Source organism: Hyaena hyaena, unplaced genomic scaffold, assembly GCF_003009895.1.
Source record: "Hyaena hyaena isolate Hyena2069 unplaced genomic scaffold, ASM300989v1 scaffold_427, whole genome shotgun sequence".
Taxonomy (NCBI): domain Eukaryota; kingdom Metazoa; phylum Chordata; class Mammalia; order Carnivora; family Hyaenidae; genus Hyaena; species Hyaena hyaena.
This window is the reverse complement of record NW_024081064.1, coordinates 1,301,112-1,325,924: the sequence shown is the minus strand read 5'-3', so window position 1 is coordinate 1,325,924 and position 24,813 is coordinate 1,301,112. Positions and strand designations below refer to the sequence as shown.

At 62.4% G+C, this 24,813-nt stretch overlaps 2 protein-coding genes across 6 annotated transcripts in view; one reads left to right on the top strand and one right to left on the bottom strand.

Moving 5' to 3' along the window:
• CCNK (cyclin K) overlaps positions 1–2,661 on the top strand; it is a 28,474-nt gene extending 25,813 nt beyond the window's left edge. For both annotated transcript variants that reach the window (XM_039252930.1, XM_039252931.1), the window contains exon 11: positions 1,302–2,661. In XM_039252930.1, the coding sequence (XP_039108861.1) occupies positions 1,302–1,927 (626 nt within the window). In that variant the 3' untranslated portion in view covers positions 1,928–2,661. The remainder of the gene's footprint in view (positions 1–1,301) is intronic.
• A 500-nt stretch (positions 2,662–3,161) lies between these two features.
• Positions 3,162–24,813, bottom strand: part of CCDC85C (coiled-coil domain containing 85C) — a 75,753-nt gene continuing 54,101 nt past the window's right edge. Inside the window, exons 2-6 of one of the 4 annotated variants that reach the window (XM_039252940.1) lie at positions 20,615–20,688; positions 11,040–11,147; positions 7,805–7,900; positions 6,993–7,091; positions 3,162–6,270 (exon numbers count right to left, since the gene is read on the bottom strand). In XM_039252940.1, the coding sequence (XP_039108871.1) occupies positions 6,181–6,270; positions 6,993–7,091; positions 7,805–7,900; positions 11,040–11,147; positions 20,615–20,688 (467 nt within the window). In that variant the 3' untranslated portion in view covers positions 3,162–6,180. The remainder of the gene's footprint in view (positions 6,271–6,992; positions 7,092–7,804; positions 7,901–11,039; positions 11,148–20,614; positions 20,689–24,813) is intronic. The other 3 variants (XM_039252941.1, XM_039252942.1, XM_039252943.1) reach the window with 3 other exon arrangements.

The following is a 24,813-nucleotide window of genomic DNA, read 5'->3' as shown; positions in this document are numbered from 1 at the left end:
GGAGGGACTCAGCAGAGTTGTTACAGGAAGTGAGATCTCAGAGCTGGACGAGCATGTTCGTGGGAGGCCATGGCTGCCTGTTCAGGGTGGTTGGCACTTTGGTCCACAGGCCTCGGGTTCATGCTCTTTGTCTCCAGGTTGTGACAACTTCCTGGACCCTGGAGGGCCGTGGCCCCGCCCTGGAGCCCAAGCAGGTTTCTCCACAGGCATGTCTGGCAGGTGTGCTGCTTGGCTCAGGCCCAGCTCCAGGGACACGGCTCCTGCCAAAGATGTCCCGGCCGCACAGAAGTTGTGCTCTCGCTTACTTGGCGAGAGCAGTGAGGGGACCACAGCCGCCGCGGCACCCCCTGCACACACTGCACGTCTGTGTCTGCACAGTCAGGGCTGGGGGAGCTCCAGGGAGCACCTGAGGCCCAGTGCCGGGAGACTGGAAGCCCCCTTCACGGCCTTCGCTTTTTTGTGTTCTTTGGATCCAGAGATCCTGGCTCCTGTGATTTGCCCTTGACTTCTGGGCTGCCTTAGGAAAAGACACACTTTCTCAGTGATTGGCCTCCCCTGGTGGGGTGTCTGGTGTTCTCTTGTAGGTGTGTGACCAGGAGTGTGGGGGGCGGAGCGTGGCAGGTGAATCGTGTGGGACAAGACCATGGGCAAAGGGAGTGGAGGGCTGCACCACCGGAGGGTGCTTTCAGAGAGGACACGGTGGGGTCCCATCTTGCACCCTTCTGTAAACTAAAAGTAGAATTGTTACTTTGGTGGCTACACTGGGAATGTCAGAGACTTGTTCATTATTTTTTTAAATGATCCTTTGTTCATTTGACCAACTATCGGGCTTTGTGCTCGATGCCAGTGCTGCAGACAGGAAGGTAACAGGGCGCCAGCCTCGCGGCCTCTGGAGGCGGAGACAGGCAGGAAGAAGGGCCCCGCTCCATCTGTACTAGCAAGAGGGGCATGCAGGGCGGGGGCACACGGGGCTCCATGTGCCGCATGCTTCGCCTTGGCTGATACCAGGGGGAGGGGGGGATCCTTTGTGACAGGTACGGCACTAGCTGTTGGCATCGGGCGCCGGCCGCCACAGTGACAGCTACTCCCTGTTCCTCTGGAAAGATGGCCCTGGGGAAAGGGCAGCAGGCCCTCCGGCGCTGTACCGGGGCCAAGAGGCGGGGGTCACGGTGGCCGTGAGAACCGCTGGGTGAGACCCTCCCGGGCTCGGGCCCTCCCCACGCTGAGGAAGGCCGGATGCGTCCCTGCACAGGCAGGCCTGGGAGCCCGGGGCCGGGCAGTGACTGGTCTCTCCCCTGCAGACCGGAAGCCCCCCATCTCGGCTCCCTTAGGCGAGGCTGAGCCGCCAGGCCCTGTGGACACCAGTGACCTCCCCAAAGTGCAGATTCCTCCTCCCACCCACCCGGCCCCCGTGCACCAGCCACCACCGCTGCCACACCGGCCGCCGCCGCCGCCGCCCTCCAGCTACATAACCGGGATGTCGACCACCAGCTCCTACATGTCCGGGGAGGGCTACCAGAGCCTGCAGTCCATGATGAAGACCGAGGGCCCCTCCTACGGTGCCCTGCCCCCAGCCTACGGCCCGCCCGCGCACCTGCCCTACCACCCGCACGTCTACCCCCCCAACCCGCCCCCTCCGCCTGTGCCCCCTCCCCCGACCTCCTTCCCCCCACCTGCCATTCCTCCCCCCACTCCCGGCTACCCCCCTCCTCCCCCCGCCTACAACCCCAACTTCCCACCCCCACCCCCACGCCTGCCCCCCACCCACGCGGTCCCCCCTCACCCTCCTCCAGGCCTGGGCCTGCCACCGGCTAGCTACCCACCTCCGGCCGTCCCCCCTGGAGGGCAGCCCCCCGTGCCCCCGCCCATCCCCCCACCCGGCATGCCTCCCGTTGGGGGACTGGGGCGGGCGACCTGGATGAGATAACGCGATGCCTTTTTTTCCTCCTTTGTTTTTTTAAGAAAAGTTTTTCTAATCAACTTGAGTAGTTTAAGTGGGTAAGCAGCAGGGTACCTTATCTAATGCTAGACAGTTGCAGCATGGGAAGAAACGGACCGGGCCCACGAGGTAAAACCGGGCTGGTCCTCACGTCTGGAGAATGGGGACAGCGGCTTTGAGAGTAGCCCGGGCAGCGCCGGCCTCCATCTGACTGTGCGCTGCGTGGTCAGCTGGTGTCGTCTGAGCGTCCCGCACTGGGTCACGTGTACTAGTGAAAACGTTAACCAGCCACATTGGCTCAATAAATAGCTTCAGTGAGGAGTGAAGTTCCTTCTAGAAATCAGTGCCTACTTTTCCTGGAAAACTCGATTTTACATAGTCCACTTCCACCCGAAGTCAAGCTGTTGTCATCGCTTTCATTCCGTGATGTCCTCTCCCAGCACCCAGTAGGTCAGATGAACCACTGTTTTGATTTAGAGATACTTACATCCTTTGTATTAAACGTATTTTGAAAGGGTTGCCTTGTTGGATGGCTTTTTTCTTTTTCCTCCAGAGAGAAGGGGAGAAATGTACTTGGAAAGTAACGTATGTTTACATCAATTTGCAAATTCCTGTACATAGAGATATATTTTTTAAGTGCGAATGTAACAACATACTGTGAATTCCATCTTGGTTACAGACGTGATTCCTTCAGTTATCCAAATAAAACCGTTCTGAAACTACTCTTTTGTTTCTCGCGCACAGAAGGTGAGGCTCCAGGCCTTGCGCAGCCCCAGACCGGGAAGTCCAGACCCGCCCTTCTCATGGCCCCGGGGGGCCGAGGGGCAGGCAGCCGAGAAGCATTGGCTGGGAAAGGCCTGGCGCTGGCTGGTCTCCCCAAGCCCCCAGACCTGACCCTGCCGTCTCCCAGGGCAGCACCCCTGTGGGTCTGTCCTTCGGGGCGAGCCCCCACCCCCACCCCGTGCCCACATTGGCTTTCCTCGGAGGACCCCCGTGAGTGCTGAACCGGCACGGGACTGTCAGGTGCAGCTGCACAGGGCGCAGGCACCCAGGTCACACCAGGGCTGGGTATGAAACTCCTCCCACCCGGGGCCTCTAACCGGACAGAGGCCATCGGAGTGGCCGTCAGTGCTCTCCAGCACCCGGGGTGCTCCCCCGGGCCACAGCCCTCCACTCAGGGACCCCCACCACCACACCCGAAACAAACACTGCACACCCAGCAGAGGCTTGCAAAGAGCCTTTATTTATCTAGCGCAAAGTAGACACTATCACAATCTTCTGTTACTCCTTTTACTAAAATAGTTCAAATCAATGTTTTTACCACACTATCAAAAGTTCTATTTCTTTTTCTCTCCCCAAATCAAAGTGGTTCAGTGGAAGGTAGAAACGGGCGCAGGGGTCTCTAGCTCCCAGCTCTGCCCGGAGCCAGGCCGGGGGCTGGCCCAGTTTCCCACGGCGGTCACATACTGCAGAAAACAGAGCATGGCTGACGGCCCAGGGGCAGGAACCAGACGTTCCAGCCCGATTCCAGAAAGCAGCACAAATCCTTCCCCCAACGGTATGAAAAATATACACCTCTACCGCTCTGCAGTCATGCATTTAGCTTGTTTCTTTAAAAAAAAAAAAAAATCAGTAGTATGTATTTTGTTTCCTCTCAAGTTTTCAAGAAAAAGAAAATGAAAGGTCACTTTTTTCTCTTTCAACACTGATGTGTAGCTAATAACTTGTGGATAAAAATGTGCCACCCTAAAAAGTGTGCTCAGCAGATTCTGACCCCAGGAGGGGTGAGGCCACCTGGGGCGAGGCTGGAAGGATGACCTCCATCACAGTGGGAACCGAAGCCACAGGAAGGACAGATGTCACACTGGGCTTCAAGATGTAGACGCAGAGTATTTGAAACGTAAAGGGACCTTTATGAAAGGCCACTCAAGCTCGGCAGCACCCCTGACCCTACCACCAGCTCCTGCAGCTAAGGCTCCAGAGGGCAGGAGGGGCCCCCCTCGTGCCCCGACACGCCCCGGGGTTGGTGGCAGGGCTGGGACCCGTGCTGACCCTCCCCAGCCCGTGGGTGCGCGCTGCCCCCGCCCGCCGCCTGGGGTGGGGGCTCAGGCGCAGCTGCTGCTGGCTGTTAGCTCATCACATTTGGGGACCGGGAGAGCCATCCCCGCTCACCGCCGGCCCAGGCTCGTGAGCAGCGGTGGGAAGATGCCGTCACCCAGCTTCCCCTGCCTGCGTGGCACATAGGAGCCCCCCCCCCCCAATGGAAACACTCTGCCCACCCCGGCAGCACCCCGGGCGGAGGTGCCTCTTCCCTGGGCCGGTCTGCGCATGCAGCTCCGGGAGCCCTTACTTATTGCTTATTTTCAGTGGTGGCCAAGCCAACCTGATCCAAACACAGAAAATGGGCTCCCGGCTGTAGCTTCCCCCCAAAATGGACCCAGCCCTCTGCCCCCAGCTCATGGCCCACAGGGGCAGGAACTGCCCCGTACCATGACCGAGGACATACCCCCTCAGCCCCAAGCGCATGGCCTCCGGGGACAGGCCAGCCCCCTGTAACACCCAGGGCAAGAGGAGCACGCGTGCCGCCATCCCCAGCACCCGCTGAGCACTCCCTGGGCGCAGTGAGGGCCGCGAGCCTTTCCCCTGAGAGTGTACGACCCAAGGGCGCCGATGGCCAGCAGGCAGCGGGAACCGCACAGAGTCCCTGCTGCGGGGAGGACCAGGGCGGCCTCCACCATCCCTTGGCCTGGTCCCCACCCCTCAGGTGGGCCCGGACGAGGCCCGCCTGCCGCAGAGATGCCCCCTGGGCTCCGAGTGGGCAGCACGTGTCACTGAGCAGCACCGCAGAGTAAAGGCAGGGTGAGGGGCGCACAGCTGGGTGCCCGGGGGCACCGGGGCCCAGGCCGATGGCATCCACAGTGGCCTGCCCCACCTCCCAGCATCAGGTCTCGTCTGGAACGTGCCACAGATCACTCACCCTCTGGGCCTCACCTTTCTCACCGACTTCCACGTTTCTATGTCGCACTCTACAGTTTGTACATGGTCATTTACACTGAAGCTCTCGTTTGATCTGGAGCCCTGCACGGAGGGGCCTGATGCTGTCCCTTCTCCAGCAGAGGACACTGAGGCTCAGAGAGGGGAGGGGACAGCACCCGTGAGGACGCAGCAAGGCGGAACTCGGCTGGGCCCCCGGCTCTGTCCAGCCCAGCCAGCAGTGGCCCTGCGGCAGGCGGAGCCCATGGGCTCGCAGGCCGTGACTGAGGGCACAGGCTGAATAAAGCTGGTGACCTCGGGTGGTGAGCACGGCCGGAAGAACCTGAGACCTCGTTTTCCCACCAGGGGCCCAGAGAAGCCGAGTGACTTGCTGAAGGTCACACAGCAAATTAAAGCCAGAGCCGGGTCAGGCTCCTTCCTTCTAAAGAGGGCGGGACTCTCCCCTCGGCAGCCCACACAGCTCTGTCGACCATGACCCTGGCTGGGGGCCAGGCTCTGGGGGACACCAGAGGCCCAGCTTGGCCCAGCACTGCCCATCTGGAGAGAGAGAGGGGGGCTCCTCCGGGGACTCCACACAGCCTCCCACCTCCCAGGCCCATCATGTGAACCACAGGAACGGAGATGCCTCAGGCACTGGGCAGGAGGGACCCAAAAAGATAGGACACAACCTGGCGCAGGGTTGGGGGACACTGTGTGTCTGGGGCTGGGGGCCTGAACCCTGACAGCAGCTTGCATCGGGGGCTGCATGTGGGGAGTGCCTGAGCAAGGGTCTCGGGTCCCTCCAGCCACAGACACGGAGCTTCCTTGTCCGGGACTCAGGACTCGGTGCTCTGCGAGCTGCCGTTCAGGCCACAGCAGACGGGTGGGACGTGGCGCCCCCTGCGTTAGGTCCAGCCACCAGTAGCCTCCGTCCAGCGCGGGTGGAAGGCTTGACAAGGCACCCCTCCGCCAAGGCTGGCCACAGCGGGGGCGTGGAGGGGGGGGACAGTCCTTCAGCCCCTCAGCAGTGGAGCCCCGGAGCAGGGACGAGGCTGTCTGGGCCGTTCTGCCGCACGGAATGGCCAGCAGCCTCTCATCTTCCTGGTTTGCTGGTGTGCGAGGAGGGAGACGGGGGCCGGGCCATCAGGGTGCAGGGCCCGCAGCAGCTGGGTCACGGCGCACAGCGTCCTATGTACAAGTCACCGCAGGAAAAGAAGACAGTGGCCTGCGACTCTGCGGGGCCAGTCCACATCCACGGGGGAGCAGCCCTACAAAGGTCCCTTGAACTGGTTCCCAGACAGGTGTTGCCGGATGGAGGGCTTGGAGCTGGCCGCGTCCCCCAGCTTCCTCCAGACCACCTGTGGGCAGGGGCAAGCTGTGAGCGGAGAGCCCAGCCCAGCCCGCCCACCAGCCTGTACACACAGACCACCTCCCTGCCCCTCCAAACCACCACGTCCCCAGAGCTATGGGGCCACGTGGGGAAACTGAGGCTGCATGAGGCCCAGAGACACTGAGTCCAGATCTTTGCACACCCACCATTACAGCCATGCTTGCCATCCTGAGCAGCTCACTGATGGGGGTGGAGGGCTGCCCTGGCCTCCAAGCCGTCCAGGGGACCCCAAAGACACAGGAGGCAGCATGGGAGGGGTGGGGTCCCGTGAGGCCCAGCTCAGCCCCCGCCGGGTCCTGTAAGGGTCCGGGGATGACACACCCTGGCCAAGTGGGTCACCGGTGAGGTTTCACTTCCTGGGCAGCCACAGAAACAGCCCAGCTTCCAGAAACCAACGCAGCCCTAGCCGTGGAGGGCCCCAGAGCAGAGGGTCCCGCCTACACCTCCGGTCTGAACACCTGTGGCCCACAGCCGCCAGGGCCACGAGACGCCTGCGGACTGGGGCCGGGGGCCAAGGGATGGGACGTGGGGTGAACACGACCCGTCCTAGCGGGCTGGGAGGGGGATGGGCAGACCCCAGGGGTCAGGGCCCCCGTTCTCGGGAGAAGTGGGTTAGGCAGCGGGGTGAGGACAGGCCCGGGCTCCCCAGCCCTCCCCCTCCCCAGCCGCATCCCCGGGAAAGGGCCTCACGTTGCACATCTCGCGGACGATGGCCTTCTCCTTCTCGCTCAGGTCATCCTCGCAGCTGTCCTGGAGCCGCCGGTCCAGGTTCTCGTGCACCTCCAGGACCTGCGGGGACAGGCCCCGGGGGCGGGGGTGAAGTGGGGAGAGACTGCAGGGGCGGGTCCTCATCCCTCCCCTTGGTGACACGGCCTGAGGGAAGCCACCCCCCCCATCACAGGTGGAGGGGGCCAGGCTGGGGACGGGTCACCGAAGTGGGGGGGACAGTCTGGGTGGGACCACCCTGAGGCAGCGGCCTCGCGCCAAGCCAGGGTGCCTGGCTTCTGATTAGAGCGACAAGGGCAGCACCTGCTTGCACACATGGGGGAGGGGCGTGTCCACGCGCGCTGCAGCCGTGGCAGGTGAGGTCCGGGTGCACGAACTCCCCCAGGGGCAGGGAGAGCAGAGAAACAGCTGCGCCTGGAGGCAAGGCTGGGCCTGGGGTGCTGGGGCTTTAGTCCTACCCCAGCCCTGCCCCCAACAGTTGGACTTCGGGGGAGTGCCAGCTCGGCCCCTACCGCACCCAGGCCTCAGTTTCCCCAGCTGCAGAGATGACAGGGGACACGCTTGCTCTGGCCAACTGACACCTCCATTCCCATGGTGCTCTGGGCGGTCATGGCCATACCGACCGCTCCCCCCCAGCCCAACCCCCGCATGAAGAGATGAAAGCCCCCGCCCTGCTGCTCAGATGCCCACAGACTCAAACGGAGGTGGAAGGTCCCAGGTCCTGCACCGCGCCAGGGGTCTGGGGGCTCCTGAGGGGGCAGGGCCCTGGCCCTCACCTTCATTGCATGCACGACAGCCTCTGGCTTCTGTCCTGCAGCGCTGTAGCCGGTGGAGGGGGGTGAGGACAGCTCGGGGACCGGGCAGGCTGGGCCCTGTGGGAGGGAATCGCGCATCTCAGCTTGCCCAGAAGGGCTGCCCGCCAGTGGCCATGGCTGTGGCCAGCGGCGGACAGAAGTCCCTGAATCTGTGGGCCTGGCCCGGGCAGGAAGACACAGGGCCTGGCAAGGAGGACAGAGGCCCCCGCCCCGTCCCTCAGGCTCCTCCTCACAGCCCACGGGGAAGGTCTGCTATCCCGGAGGAAGTGAGTCCAGCTCAGAGACGGCAGGGACTGGCAGAGACCCCCTGCAGACCCCAGGGGGCTGCCTCCAAGCTGTCACCCTCTCCCCCAACACCGGTGAGTGGGTTAAACCACTCTTCACCCCTCCCCCCACCCCCAGGGACATTCTTCCAGGCCTGAGCCCAGCCTCCCTGATGGCCCCACAGTCAGCAAACACCTGACATGGCGGCCAGGTGCCCAACTCTCCACCACCTGGTGGCGGGGGTGAAGGGCGGGCGAGGAGGGACCCGGCCTCCTGGGGTCGGACCCGCCTGTGTCACAGGCTCCACGTGTGCCCTGCGTCCCTGGCTTCTTCTCCATGGGGATAATGGTGTGGGCAGGGTGCAGGGCTCGGGCCGCAGGGGGGCCCCAGGCGGAGGACTCAGGATGGTCCCCAGGCCAGGAGACACCAGAAGACACTGGGAGCGATCCTGACGGGAGTCACACAGCCACAGAGAAAACACCAGGGGCCCCGGGCAGGGAGGCCAGGGAGTGGGGTTCCCGGCACAGCCGTCCCTTCTCTGGGCCCTGGTTTCGTTCTCGGTCCCCAAACCCCAGTGACCAGGCAGGCTCGGTGAGCAGGCTCATGGGGCCATCACCCTGGGAGCCCGCCCAGCCAGGCAACACTGTGCGGAGGCTCTCAGGGCCCAGAACTTTCTGCCGTGGGCCAGCCTCTCTGCACTCTCCCCATCTGCCCACCCCACCTGGACCTTCTCCAGGCTCCACACAGAGGCCGGGCCCCACAGCCCTGGGGGCCGGAAAAGCCGGACTTGGGCGAGGCTCTGCTGGCTGTGACCTGAAGCAGGGCCCAGCCCACTCTGCACCTCGGCTTCCTCATGTGGACAACGGAAAGGGTCCCTGTGTCCCAAGGCGTGTGCAGAACCCTGCGATGCTGTGTATGGCCCAGGCTGCCTGGTCTCTGGGGCCCAGGCCAGATCTGTCTTGTGGAAAACCAAAAATCGGAGGCAGGGGCCCCGGGGAGGCAGGTGGAATGCAGAACACAAGCATGAGCGTGGCAGGCTGCGATCCCCCCAGCGGCCAGCAGGGGGCGGTAGCCGCACATGTTGGGCCCTTGGAGACACAGGAACCTCCAGCCTCCTGGCCCATCTGTACCTGGGGCTCCCTGAACAGCCTGCTCTATAAGCAGGGCAGGGGACGATTCCTGCCCCAGGGGGCTGCTTCCTGGAGCAAAGGGAGGAAGGAAGCCACGAAGGCTGCCAGCAAGGGTGCGGATGCTGGTCCTGAAAAGGAAGCCGGTGCTGGACTGTGGCGCCTGCTAAGGAATAAATGCTGCAGGGACTGGTGCTCCGGGAGCACTCCCCCAACACAGCTCTCCCTGCGGGAGGAGGGGCCAGCGCCCTGATTCCTCCCACCTCCTCAGCTCCCACGGAGCAGCCCAGCCCACCAAGTGCTCGCAACCCTCAACCCTCAGGCACTATCTTTCTACATCCCCATTTTACAGATGAGGAGAGTGAGTCTGAGAGAAGGCCGAGGCCAAACAGCCACCGAGCAGTGGAGCTCGAACGGGGTCTGTGGTTCCAGACCCGCGTGCACCCAGGAAAACGGAAGGCACACAAATCTTGGCCGGAAAGTTCACAGCAGCACCGTTCACACCAGGCAGAGCATGGGAACAGCCCTGGTGCCCAGCAGCTGATGGTCACATTAGCAAAATGAGACGCATCCACGCCCCAGAGTCTCCCTCGCTGCCAGAAAGGAACAAGGGGCTGACAGGCTGCATGGCAGCCTCACCACCGGGCGCTACAAGGAAGCAGCCAGTCACAGAGGATCGCGTCCTGAGAGTTTCTGTTGCTAAGAAATGTCCAGAATAGGGGAATCTACAGAGGCACAAGCACATCTGCGGTTGCCAGGGGCCGATGCGGGGGGGGGGGGGGGGGGGGGGGGGGGGGGGGAAAGGGCTGCTAAAGGGCGCAGAGCTTCCCTGTGGGGCAGTGACATGTTCTATTGTGATGATTACACAAATCTGTAAATATGCCAAAAAACCAGGGAACTTGCATGCTCAAAAATAAAGTCAACTGACCAAAAAAAAAAAAAAGGCGGGGGGGGAGGGGGGACCAGTCTCCCTCAGGGACCTGTCAAAAGCCTCAAGATCCTTCTCTGTCATCCGCCAGCCCGAGCGTATGTGCTCCACGGGCAGTGGCTTCGAGTGTGTTCACAGGTTTGTGCAATGGTCCTGACAGAACATTCCATCACCCCAAAAAGAAACCCCATACTCATCAGCAATCCCCACGTCCCCTCTTCCCTGCCCTTGATGACCAGTAATGTGCCTTCGGTCTCCCCAGACCCGTGCACTCTGGACACGGGTGCCCGCAGGGAGTGGTCCTGATGACATCTGCGACCCAGAGCGCCGGCCCCTCCCTCCCCCCTCGGGGCAGCCCCAGCCCAGGACAGCCCTGGAGGATCTACCACAAACCGGTCACAAAGCCTGGGTGGGTATACACCTCGCGTACACCTCAGCCCTGACCCAAGCCCCAGCCAGGCACCCTCCCCCACCCACCAGGGCCGAGGAGGGACAGGTGCACTGCGCCTGGGCCTGGGCCTGGGCAGCCGCTTGCGGGGCCGCCAGACACTGCCCCTCGCTGCCCCCCAACATCACCCCTGCTTGGCCTCCATCTCTAACCCCCTTGTGGGGCCTGCACAAGCCTCTGAGGACCACGAGCCCTGGCCCCTTGCTGGCAGCAGTGGGGGGTGGGGGAGGGGATTGAGGGCCACTCAGGCAGAGCCCCAGCTCTGACCCGTCACTCTCACCTGACCCGGAAGCTGCTGAGGCAGGAGACAAGGGTCCTGGGCCCAAGTCCACTGGCCCAGGCAGGTCGGCGGACGGGCAGAGCCTCACCCCTGCACTGGAACGTGGGGTCCACATGTGGACAGTGGGGCTCCAGGGAAGGGGCACTTACGTTCTGCAGGGAGTCCTTGTAGGAGGGCGGCAGGCTCGCCAGCTGGGACTCCGAGTGGTATGGGGAGAAGCCCTTGCGCAGGGTCCGGAACTCTCCAGAGCCTGCCTGCTGGGGGAGAGGGGGACAGGTTAGAAGGGTCAAGGACTGTGTGCCGTGAGGACATGGCCCTCCCACGCCCATGCTGTGGTCTGCACCCTCCCTCCCCTCTCCCTGCCTCCAGAGGCAGCTGTCACGGGTCACGGGGAGGGTCACGGGTCACAGGGCGGGGGCTTCCTGTTGCTCCCAGGGGATGCTGTATCTACACTGCGTGAACAGGGTAAGTGAGGAAATGAGTGCGTGGCACCCCCACCCTCGACCCTCCTTCCTCTGCTCCAGCCTCCTGCCTGGCCCGGGGAGCACTCTCTCCGGCCCCTGCGGCCCCGCACCCACGGGAAGGCGCTCCCACTCCCCACAGGAGAGCTGTCACTGTGCTCTGCTCAGCGGTCGCCCTCAGCCTCTGCTATGGGACAGGAGCTCCCAAATGCAGGTCCCGTGTCTCACCCTCTGTATCCATGGGAGCCGTGCATGCTCAGGAAGGAGGGATGGAGAGGTGGAGGAGTGAGGGAGTGAGGGAATGAGGGAGTGAGCGAATGAACATATATTTGGCCTTAGGTGATTCTCTCAGGGCAGAGCAAATGCCCCCCCCAGAGGCTGGGGGCTGCGATCCGCAGAGGGAGGGGACCCCGGGGTCACGCTCAATCCAACACAGGCCCTCTGGTCCAGCTGAGCGGAAGCGCCCTCCATCACCAAGAGCCTGGCTGGGGTTTCTGGCCCAGACACCTGTTTCTATTCCAGAGAAACTGAGGGCAGGCTGTTGGGCAGACAGAACAGCAGAATGTCCCATATGTCCATAGGGTGCAGAGGGACCCAAACAGATCCTGGAGGGGAGGAGGCCAGGGCAGGAGCGACACAGCGTGGCACTTACACCTGGGGGGGCCCGCCTCCTGCTCACCGGCGCCCCCTGCTGGTCTGGGAGGGACCCACACGCAGCCTGCTGCCCTCCTGCCAACCGCTGGACACAGACCCCACTTCTCATGGGTCTCCAGCCTCGCCCAACTCCGTGTCCTGCCCTCCCATCCCCATCAGACCCAGGTCACACACCCCCAGGTCCCATGAGCAGTCACCCCCCTGATTACCATCCCCACCCTAGGCACGCTGGCCAGAGCAGAGAGGACTATTCGCATGCCCTCCTGGGCCGGGGGGAGGGGACCTCGGTGTAAACAAAGGTCACCAAGAGGCACGGAGGGAAGAGAAGTGGCGACCAGCCCTCCCCTGGTGGCCCCTGAGGTGCAGCAGGGTGTCACCAGTACCCTTAAAGTGCGGCTGCCACGCTCCTGATTATGGCACCCAGGCAGGTTGACCCTCACTGGCCCAGCCAGGGGTCCGATCTAGCGGAGCCCCTCTGCCACCTGACACCAAAATGACAAAGACCCCTGCCCCCGGCCCAGCACTCCCTCACCACCCCCCAGCAGGGGTGGTGGGGGGGTGCCTCATCGGGGCACCTGTGCTTCCCCGGCTCACCCTCCCTGGGCAGGGGCGTCAACCTTCACTCAAAGGCAAAACCCAACCAACTCTTCCTGGCCAGGTGTCTGGAGCAGTTGCGAACTCTTCTCCAATGGACAGAACGTTCTATGCCCAGTCACACTGAACACCGCACCGGGTGCTGCCAGGCTCTCACCAGGCCCACAGCCACCATCCTGCAGGAACGTGCCCCACCCGCCTGGCCGGGCTGCCGAAAGAGACCAGGGGTGAGGCTCAGCCCAGCTCACACACCCTGACATTTATTTGGCCACACGGCCAGGGATTGGAGCCACCGCTCTCTCCCACTGGTCCATGGGATCAGGACAGCTGGACACGGCCCGTCCACCCCCCCCCCAACACCATCTAGCTCCTCGTCTGGGCTGAGTCTCCCTCCTCCACACCTCCTCTGTTGCTAGACCAAATGGGTTCAGACGGAACTCACGTGGGGTACTGAAAACACAGGTTTGTGTCACCTCCTGCCTCCCCCCAGATCATTTCCTTGGGGGGGCATGTGTGTACAAGGGGGTGGGGGGGAGCTTTTTTAATTAGCACATGCAATCCCCACCCCTGCCTTCAGTGATCATCTATAAATATCTGCGTGTCCACATTATTAGCGATCCACAAAGCTGGCGGAGGGAAAATGCACAATCTCTCATCAGGGGCAATGTGACTAATAATGTATCAGAATGAGGGACCATAACTGCACTGAAATCCAAATTAAAAATCCTGGGATTTGCCTGTTGGTGCCCTGGAAGAATGAAATCCTTACGTTTTCATTGCCGAGGGAATGTGGAGCTGAAGTGGCTTCGTGGGGTGGCTGGGTCTGCTCAGGGTGGTTCAGGAAGGGGGGACAGGATGCCTGACCCACCCACAATCCTAAAAGAGGGTCCCTCAGGACACAGGGAGAAAGGATCTGCCATACAGAGTGGGCAGGACCCCCACATCCTTAAAAGAAACATCAAGTGCAAACATAGATTTGCCCTTTCCGGCCGGGGGGGGGCACCCAGGAGGCCACGGAGGCCCTAAGGCCACTGTTAGGGACATGGGGCCTCTGTCCAGGGCCATCACTGCATCACTGCCCGGCTCCGAGCTGGCGTAAACTCGGGCTACACCAGCCCCTCTGGGCCCCCGCGGGTGTGCAGCGAGCTCCCGGGCCATCGCCTGCCAGGGGGCTCCCAGGGAGCACTGTTGGAGGGTCTTTGACCAAAAATGGGCCACAGCAGGACACGAAGGGAGGACCCCACCCACCTACCCCCCCACCCTCCCCCCCGGCAGCAGCTGTGGGTGGGCTCATTCAGGGCAGCTACTGTCACCCCTCCTGCTTGCTCCCCAAAGGACTCTGGTCCCCGAGGGACCGTGTGCTACAACAGCTGTGTTCAGGCAGCGCCCACTGTGTGCACCTGCAGCAGCAGAATCCGGGCAGCACCCACTGTATGCACCCTGCTGTAGCTGCGTCCAGGCAGCACCCACTGTGTGCAGCCTGCTGCAGCTGCATCCGGGCAGCGCCCACTGTGTGCACCTGCAGCAGCAGCGTCCGGGCAGTGCCCACTGTGTGCACCCTGCTGTAGCTGCGTCCAGGCAGCGCCCACTGTGTGCACCTGCAGCAGCAGCGTCTGGGCAGCACCCACTGTATGCACCCTGCCACAGCTGCGTCCGGGCAACGCCCACTGTGTGCACCTGCCGCAGCTGCATCTGGGTAGCACCCACTGTGTGCACCTGGCAGGGAGGCAGTGTCTGCCGGGCGAGGCTCAAGGGTGAACACTGACAAAGGGGCATCCAGAGACCACTTGGACCACCCAACGCCAGCTGGGCGGACGCAGTGACAGGTGAGCACGGCCTGCGTGGGGCACCATGGAGGCCGCTGCCTCGTGGCTCTCTGCTGCTGCTTGGTAGAGCTGGACACTAATGCTAACTCGGGGAGGGCACACCCCAGGAAAAATCTAGAGGCAGAACCAGGGCAAGTGTCAGGAGGGTGCCGGGGGAGGGGGACCCAGAGGAGACAGGACAGCACACAGCACTCAAATCAGCCCCCACTGCAGACACCACTGCAAACATGTCCCGCCAGGCGGCTCTACCTGAAGCCAGCTTCCCGGGCGGCCGCAGGGGCGGGGCAGCTGCAAGGGAAGAGGAGCGGTGTCACCCAGCAAACGCCAGCCTCAGCCCCCCTCCCCTGGCCCCTCGGTAGCCCAAAGGTGCTGGGGTCTCGGCTGGGCCGGGATGGGCACGTCGGAGCCCCATGTTTTTAGAAACCCCCATGTCTACAAGGACTGACCGGCGCCCGGCACGCTCCCGGCCTCTCAGGGCAAACACCGCACCCCACACCCCCCGGCTGCACTGTCCTGGAGGCACCCCGAGACGCCAGCCCGCCAGCTGGGAGAGGCGGGGAAGGCGACTGGCAAGGCCCCTCGCACGAGCTTGCTGGTACAACCGTCTGGCCAGACTCGTTTTCTCGGTTTCCCCTTCCATTTCAAGCGAACTCATCTACGGGCCATTCAGAAGCGGCCACTGCGTGGCTGGGAGCCCAGAGGGTTCTTCTGAACCGGTGCTCAGATTAGGCAGTGGAGGCCCTACGGGTGGCTACAGTATGGCCACTATTACCCACATCCCTGCTCCCCACGCAACTTCAGACCCTAAATCCCAGGTTCCCTGGGGCCACGTGGCCTGTGGCTGACGCTGGAGCCCATGGACTGGGTCTCATCCACCAGTGATCATCGCCCCCTTCCAGGTCCCCTCACCCCTTCCTTGTTCCAATAAGGTGGCTGAGGGACAGGCCATGGGATCTCCGCAAGAGGTGGGGGACTTGCAGGGCACAGACTTGCAAAATCCAAATGCTACCCGGGTTGGGTGAGTGAGCAGCCCAGCAGCACTGCAGGTCTCTGTTGTCTGCAGGTGAATCGGGGTCAAGGGTACGCGGCTGCTAGAGGGCCGCCGACGCTTACCGCTGGCCAGCCCCAGTCCTCAGTGCTTTGCGGGATTTGCCCTTTAATCCTGGGGCAGCCACCATCAGTGTCCCCATTTTACAGATGAGAAAACTGAGGCACAGAGAGGTTAAGCCCCTGCCCCCCCACCCCCTTAAGCGGTGCTTTGTTCCATTTGAACCAGGCCCTCCGGCTCTGGAGCCCGGAGCTTGGCTTTGACGGTCACCCAGCACGTGGCTCAAAGTGGACAGTGATTAAGCCGCAGGCAGAGAGGGGACAGAGGTGGAATTCCTAGCCTCTTTCTGCCCCTGTTGCCAGGAAGACCATCTGCCCGGAGGCTGCAAGGAAGCAGTTTTCCTCCCTGGCTGCGGGCGAGGCTGGACCGGGTCTAAGGTCCTGCTAACGACATAGCTGAAAACCTCCGCAGATGCAGAAAGCCCCCCTCTCACAAGGGAGGGAGCTGGACGTGACCACCAGCCCTTGAGCAGGACAGCCCTGGGCCCGTCAGCCAGCAACGATGTGTCACGGACACAGAAGGCATCACCAAACAGACACTGGAGGCCAGCCTCTCTGGGCAGCTTGGGAGCCAGCCACTCAGGACGACAGGGCCTCCGCAGAGACTCAGAAAACAGAACCGAGGGGGCGCCTGGGTGGCTTAGTCAGTTAAGCGTCCGACTTTCATTTAGGTCATGATCTCGCGGTTCGTGGGTTCGAGCCCCGCGTCGGGCTCTGTGCTGACTGCCAGCTCAGAGCCTGGAGCCTGTTTGAGTCTGTGACTCCCTCTCTCTGTGACCCTCCCCTGCTCACACGCTCTCTCTCTCTCTCCTAGAAATAAATAAAACATTTAAAAAAAAAAAAGAAGAAAAGAAAACAGAACCGAGTCCTCGGCACAGGCTCTGGTGGTGGCAGACTGTTCCGCTGTCCCCAGCCTGTATGGTTCAAGACTCAAAGGCCGGAGGGGAGCGGTGCATACAGGGACAGGCACAAGCCCACCACAGACCTTAAACACCCCGGGTCCCCGAGAGCAGGAAAAGGAGAGAAGGGCAGGCGCTGCCCGGGGGTTACTCCCCAGTACGTGGCACACGCTCCAGTGGGCATCACCACCACCCCTGCCTTACGGGTAAGGAACTCGAGGCATCAGGACATAAGGGACTGTGCCTAAAGCCACGCAGCAGGTGAGTGCTGGGGTCTCATCTGAACTCCCATTCCTCAGGGCCCAAACCCACTTCTTTATACCATCAGGCCAATGACACCATTGCTACCGGCGAGGGTATGACCTCCCCTGGGTTCACATGGTGACCCCACGGCCCCCAGAACCATGAGACAATTCACTTCTGTTGTTTACACCACCCAGTCTATGCTTCTCTGTTACAGCGGCCTCGGGACACTGATAGAGTCACTCGGGCCAGGACGCCCTCCTCCACCCAGGAGGCTGCCCACCTGCCCCGTGTGAGATCAGCCCAAATGCTAGTTGCTCTTTTGTGAAGCTGGCTTCTGGGCGAACACAGAGCCTTGCACTTAACAGCCCAGCAGGGGAGTTAACCGAGGGAACCGAGAGCCAAGGCCCCCGGCGTCAATGACAGCCACCCCCACCCCAGCCCGGCCAGGCATAGAATCCGCAGGAAAAATAATAGCGTGTACGGGGGCTCAAGATGAATCATCGCAGAGGAGGCAGCTGTGTTGATGGGATTTTAAAGCCAACACGAGAAAGAAAATACGAACTGCAATACGGTAATTTAGTCTGTGAACACTCTGGCACATTTTTAATTAAAGCTATTTTGGAGTTAAATAGAGGCCATGAGGGGAGGGGAGGGGATGGCGGGGGGCGTGGGAAGTGCAGGCCGCAGACGCTGTCTGCCCCACGGCCCAGACCCCACAGCCACGTCTCCTTAAGAGGTTTCAAAGAGGAACACTGCTTTCTCCTGCTTTTCGCTAAACAGGCAGGTGCCATACTTTCTTTCTGTGGCTTCTGTGCAATCTGATTTCAATGACAAGATGTAAGGGCAAGAATCCTAAAATCTGACAGGCCTGAGACCCAGGCCAGAATCCTGCCCACAGCAGGAAGGAATCTCTCTCAAGATTCCCAGATGTGGGCATTCGTCACATGACTGCTTCCAAGGATGACACGCTCCCTAGCTCGTGAAGCTACTCTCTCTTGGGGAAGCAAGAGCCGCCCTCCCCTCATGCCCCTGACTCTGGGTGGGTGGCCAGGGGCTCCCCAAGATGTATCTGCCCAGCCCAGCTGTGCCAGGCAGTGGAGATGCAGATGTGACCAGTCAGACCCAGCACCCAGTCCCTGAGCAGCGGACAGTCCAGCAGGGGTGGGGGCCGGGCTCCCCGAGGGAGGATCGCGACAGCCTAGCAGCAAGGGAGGGCAGCTCACAGGGCTGGGAGCTCAGACTAAGTGCCGAGTCCCCTGGGGGTGGCTGGGGAGGGAGGCTGTTGGGAGGAGGCTGTGCCTGAGCCGGAGACCAAGGATAAGTACACCCCTCACTTACGGAGGAACAAGGATAAGTAAACCCCTTCGTCCCTGAAATCTCCTAGAACGAGGCCAGTACTGTCACCATGGACCTCGCCCCACCTATGGGGCTCTCCCCACCTCCTCCAGCAGCCTCCATCCTGCTAGTTAGAACAAGGAGAAGGCCAGGCCTGTGCCTAGTCACCCCCGTGCCCCTAGGGACATGCACAGCAGGCCATCAATTATACACGGAGTGTGTGCGTGCCCACTTTACAGGTGAGCAGAGTGGTGCCCTCTAAGCTGCCCCAGGAATCTAAAAGCAAGCAAGGTTAAGTCGCCGCCAGGAAGCTGCCAGCAGTCCGGTGGGGGTGGGGGGAGGGAACCCCAGCCACGACCCTGGAGACATTCTGCCAGCGGCCCCTGAGTGTTTTTGCTGTCAGTGAGGCCCAATCGCTGTGCAGCCACAAGGGGTCAAGAACACACAGCGCACTGGCGGAGGGGCCGAGGCCCCAGCACCGCGTGGCCGACCCCTCCTGGGGACGCTGGATACTGAGGACCCAGCACCATCCCTCTACCAGCAATAAGCCGGGCAAAGCTTGTTCTTGTCCCTAAGTCCCAGTCTAACCGCCTGCAGCCAGCAGGCCCAGATCCCGGAGAGGGTCTGCAAGCCCCCTACTCGGGGACCTTTGCCTGGCCCAGGCGTGGGCATCAGTGGAGGACGGACAGAGCCCTGCTGCTGCTGCCTCTGGCCCAGGGCGCAGGTATGACCCCTGGGGGCAGGTCCGAGCAGGCTGGGGGGGAGGGGAGGAGGGGCGGGGCAGACAGGCAGAGCCACCCACTGCCAGGGCGGATGCCATCGCCCTGATGCCCAGACACCGGGCCCCTGACAACCCCCCCTCCGCACATGCGGGCACGGGGCCAGAGCACCCAGCCACGGGGGCCTCCCTTGTGACACCAGGGGCGCCCCCAGGGAGAAGATGAGAAGGACCACGTCTCCATGGCCTGAGCAGGTGCACATCTCCCCAAAGTCCACAGCCGGACCCACCACTGGGACCTGGGGTGTATTCTCCCAGTGGGCCAGTGTGGCCCGGGGTGGGGGACACTTCTGTGTTTGTGGCAAAGGGACCACAAGCAATGCCCGGCTGGACCGCAGAACCACACGGCAAACAGCATCCTGAATTCGGGGCCCGGGCTCTCAACGTGCTTCTCCAAGGGAACGAGGAAACAAAGAACAGTCAGGCTGGGACGGACTCACAAGGCCACGGGCCCGAGGCTTCGGGTCCAGATGGTGGTCCCGGCCTTCGTCCTGCTGTCCAGCGGCTGCAGCAAGCAGGACAGGCACCTGCTCCAAAGCGAAGGTCCCCGAGCCTTAATGCTGGCACCCCCTAACCCCGATCCTCCGGGCACCACTTCTGCCTACCCCTCCTGCAGCCCAGGCCACACCCCTCCTCGTCAACCCCGCCCCCGCAGGTGAGAGGCCCCGCCCCGCCCCACCCTCCGCAGGCCCCAGGAGGCAAAGGGTCCAGGGGTCTTCTGGCTGAGCCGTGTGCTACACAGGACCTTAACCGCATACAGGTGCCAAACCGGCTCTGCAATTCGGCGCCTGGCGACACACCGGAGAACGGGTGCGGTGGCCCTGGCGGTGTGGGCCAGTGAGTCCTGCTAGGCCGGGGAAACGGCCCACACAGCCCACACAGGGGCGAGGCGTGGATGGCCATGGTGGGAGCTGCCCTCCAAGCTGGGGCCATGAGCCTCCCCGCAGCCACCCAGCGGGCAGAGGGGGTGCCTCGGGCCTCCCAAGCAGGACAGTGGCGCCAAGCCTGCTGGTCGCCTAGCAACGGGACCAGGCAGCTGAGCCCTCCCTGGGGCTGGTTCCCAGAGAAACGCTCTGGGCTTTCTGGCCAAGACTTATGGGCCCCGGGCATGGCAGGGGGGTGGGGATGAGATGAAGCCAAGGATGGGGACAGGGAGCGAGAGGCTGGAGGGGCTGGCTAAGCCAGGTGGCCCCCAGGACCCCACACAGGGCCGACCACAGCCTCCCATCCCTGTCCCCAGCCACGGCAGAGAAGACCCTTGTCCTGGCAGTCACCACCCCGCTCTGTCACCCTGCCCGGCCTCCCCGTTGGGCTGCCTGCCCTCACCCCCAGCCTCTAACCTGCCATCCTGAGTCCCTGCCAGCCCGGGACAGCCTCATCTCCCCGGGGGCGGAGGGCAGACCCCGGCCCGGAGAGGAGCGAGGGGGGCAGGGGCGGGGACATTTCCACGCGGGAGAGGGTGGGGCTGTGCCGCCCCCTCTCCAGCCTCAATCTGCCCGTCTGAGGGGCAACGGTGCGTTCCACACCTTCTCTGGGACAGGCCCGGGGCTGACGCGAGGAGCTCCCAGACCCCTGGGGGCAGCAGTGAGAGGCTGTGATGAGAGACACCCCAAAGGCCGTGCAGCAAGGGTCAGGTGCCTGACCCCCAAGTTCCAGGGGGTGACTAGGGACGACAGTGGGGACAGGCAGGTGTCTATGAGCCCAGGTCGGCAGGGACACGGGGTGGGCACTGGAGCGGTGGGAGCGGGGGGGAGGGCTCAGAGCAGCCCCTCAGCACAGGGGGCCCCGCCCCCGCAGCCTCCCACCACCCCCCCCGCAGCCTACCTGCGCGAGGGCCTTGTCGCCCTCCAGCAGCCTCACCTTGGTCTCCAGCTGCCTGATGTAGGTGGACGAGGGATCTGTAACGACATAAGTAGGGGCACATGAATCACCAGACTCGGTCTCCCGTGAGAGTCACACCCTGACCCGAGGCCCTGACGCGACCCTCGCAGCCAGGGGGCAGCACAGAGCGCGGTATGGGGTCCCGGGAGCCCCCTCACCGACACAGTGGGGAAACTGAGGCCCCTGAGCATACCGAGTCAGCGTCCGGGATTCCGCTGCTCCACCCTGCCCGTCACACAGGACCTTCGGGCGGAGCGCGTACGGCGGGTGAGCCACCAGCTCTCTCGGGGGACGTGACCTACGAGAGCAGCGCGTGCACGGGGCCAAGCCAGGGGCACGCTCCGCAGCCATGCACCCCCAGTTTCGGAATGTGGCGGGGGGTGAAAAGCACCCTCCCTCACCACACTCATATTTTACAGTCACATCAGAGAAATGGGCAAAATTCCCCAGCCCTGACCCCCAGGGCCCTGGTCCTGCATCCCCATCAGGCTAGAAATCAGCTCCGCGGGCAGAGGACAGAAGCACGGAGTCACCCCAGCCTGGCCTGAGAGGGCGCCAAGGGCAACCCGAGCACAGGGCCCAGGGCACACAAGAGGGCGCCACCATCAGGGCACGTATGGCTGCGCAGGCAAAGTCAGGTCCCACGTCGCCCCCTGGGAGGCGTGCAGCTGCCGGGTAAGGGGCAGGCTCCGTGCTTCCTGTCCACACGGGCACCGCGCTGGAGCGCACGCGGCCCAGACACCAGCCTACACCCTGTCCACCGGGCCAGCTGCTGCTCCTCCTGCCCTCAACAGGACACCGGGCTCCCCAGATCACACCTCCAGCCCTTACCTCAGAAGTCACCAGGCCCTCAGCCGAGGCCACCTCTCTACACCGCTGCCTTAGGAGGGGGACCCCAGGGACTTGTAACACACCTGTGCTGTCCCTTCGGGCCATCGGGCCACCATGGGAAAATGAAGCATCTGCCCACCCCCAGCACACACTGGCACTACCCTGGGTGACAGGGATGTCACGCCCCCCAACCCCCACTGGTGATCAGCCCACGGTCCCCTCCCCAGAATCCTCCACTGGGGTGAGCTTGGCCCAGGCCTCAAAAGCCACAGCCCATCAGCAAGGCCACACTCTGAGGCTACCCCCAGCTACAGGAGGCAGTCTGCACCCAGAGGTGCCCCTCTGCCCAGGGACCTGCCTGCGAGCTCATAGGAAGGACCTTCAGGAGCTCTGCCCACCCAGCCCTGGCCCTGGCCCAGCCCATCAGCCCAGCCCGGGGCAGGAATTGGGGGTGGCCGGGCCCACCCACTAACTGCTGAGGAAGGACACCACAGGCCCCTCCCGCCCCAAGTCAGCACCACTCAGCTCTCAGGAATGCGGCGCCTTCTGGAGAGGGAGCAGGGCCACTCTGACCAGGCCTGTGGGAGGGCCGGGGCGGGGGGCTGCCCCCCACACCACCTCACCGCCCCCGCTCCTCACCCCCCCCCCACTCTGCAGGGCTCCTTGGCGGCCAGGAAATCAAGGCTCTAAGGTGAAGGGGTTTGCTCACAGCACATCTCAGGGCAGCAGCAGGGGTGGGACCGGAGCCTGGGGGGTGACCCCAAAAGCCTCCCCATCAGGACCCTGGGTGCCTGCCAGTGCCAAGCAGATCCCACCTGCCCCAGGCAGGGGACCCTGGCCAGCCCGGGTGACCATGGTAGTACAAAGGCCTCCCTCACACTCTTCTTCAGCCAGTGGTCACTATAACCCATCCATCCATCAGTTCATCCTCAATCAGCCAGAGTGGACACACACTTCCCCCATCACGCCCACGCAACCAGGCCTGCTGCGAAAGGCCTTGGGGTCCAGGGTGTGCCAGGCCCCTGTGGGCACAGGGAGGGAGATGGGTACAGCCCGAGCCCCCACCTCTTCATGCCCTCTGTATGCCGTCAGCAGGAGGGTTCCCTGGAACACGAGCTGGGAAGCAGAGGGCACACACTGCAAAGATCTTCCCAGCTCTCTTGTCTGGCTCTTTAAGACAAGGAGACCCAAATAACCAGCCACGCCTTGTGTGGCCTCCCTATGGGTGGGGTCAGTGGGGGAGGGAAGACCCACCCCAGGGGTGACACACGGCAGCCCCAGCATCAGGCGAGGGGCAAACAGGCACCCTCCCCACTTTCCAGATTTGAGAGAAACAGCGTCTCCCCCACCCCTGCTGTGGGCGGCTGAGCAGGGGAGCCCAGGGCCCAGCCTGCCAGGCCCTCTGCCCACCCCGCAGCCCAGGGCTCAGGACCCCACAAGCGTCTGCTGCTGTGACCAGAGCTGACAGCTCAGCGCCGTTAGGAGGAACTGGCATGCGTCCCAGAAAGAAGACGTGATTCTTGTTCAAGCCTCTCTCCTGGACCCTCCATGATTGCCCGATCCTGGGGCGCAGCAGCGAGCCAGGAACCCCTGGGGGCCGCGCCGCCAGACATAGCCCTGAACTCAGGAGAGGGCCAGTCCTCTGCCCTGCCCTGCCCTCCAGGGCCACGCAGCCATGGGGAAGCTGGCACACTTCCACCCAGTTTCCTGGTATAGGGGGACCGTTCTGTCTCCCTCTGCCAATTTCTGTGGGGTCCGCCAGGACCTCCAAGCATTTCCTTTCTTGTTTTTTTTTTAATTAAGTTTATTCATTTAGGATCCAAAAAATGTGGTTTATCTATACCATGGAATACTACATGGCAATGAGAAACAATGAAATCTGGCCACGTGTAGCAACATGGATGGACCTTGAGGGTGTTATGCTGAGCGAAATAAGTCAGGCAGAGAAGGACAAATACCGTATGTTTGCACGTATAGGAGGATTAGGAGGAACTTAACTGAGGAACAAGGGGGAGAAGAAGGGGGGAAATGGTGGGGGAAAGGGAGAGAGGCAAACCATGAGAGACTCTTGAATGCTGACAAAAACTGAGGACTGATGGAGGGGGGGGGGGGGGGGATGGGCATGGAGGAGGGCACTTGTGGGGACGAGCACTGGGTGTTATGTGGAAACTAATTTGACGATAAACTATTTGTAAAAAAAAAAAAAAAAAAAAGTTTATTCATTTATTTTGAGAGAGCGAGTGCGGATGAGAAAGAGGGAGACAGAGAATCCCTAGCAGGCTCCACATGGTCAGTGCAGAGCCCAGTGCAGGGCTCGAACTCACGAACCCTGAGATCATGACCTGAGCTGAAAGCAAGAGTCGGGCTTAAACGACTGAGCCACCCAGGCGCCCCCAGCACTGTCCCTTCTTGACCCCACAGTCGGAATCACGGACTGGGATGGAGTCAGCAGATGTGCCGCGGGCCTTAGGGCCCTCGCCGGGCAGCGGGTGGGCCGGACGCACAGCACTGTTCCTGCCTGAGCAAGCGATGCTCAGCCGCCGCCGGGTCCCCCCGCGCCTCCCAGGACGGCAACGAGGAGAAGACAGTGGGGACAGAGGTGGCGCCGGGAGAGGGGACGCAGGCAATGCCACCCCCACCGCTGCTGTCGGAAGCAAACCTCAGGGCCCATGGGCCACAGCGCACGGGCCACACGTGGGCACAGACCCGGCGCTGCCCCCCGCTCACTCCGCCGTTTCGGTTCACCCAAAACCCCACGCAGCCGCAGAGAACAGAGTAAACATCAGACCACCAGGGCCTGCTGGGCTCTTCCTTCTAGTTCCCAGAGAACAATAGGCGAGGTCTGAAGATATTTTAAATCATCTGGTGCTTCTGATGGAATCTATCCCAAAGAGTTCATTCTAATTATGAGGAATGCAGACAGTGTGCGACAGCGGCCAGAAATGGAGGCCACCGTTTGTCCAACGGTAGCGGAGAGCTACACCCTGTCCTTCAAACGAGGTTGAAGAAGGATTTCTCTCCTCGACGATATGGAAAACGCCTTATGCCCCAGGGGAAAGAACTGGACGCAAAATGGTACGCCCAGTTGCTCTTACATGTAAAAATATCTGTGCATTGAAATAAATTCAGGAAGGAGGTCCGTGGAGATATCGATGGTGGTGCCACTGCTTACGTGCGGGGACGAGTGACTATTTATTCGCACCATTTCTTGCTAATTTTCAAGTAATCTACTTCCAAAACATGGAGAAATCTTTCTTTTACTAAAGAAAGAGAAAGGATTAAATGATTGCACTAGCGCCCTGCAGGGCCAG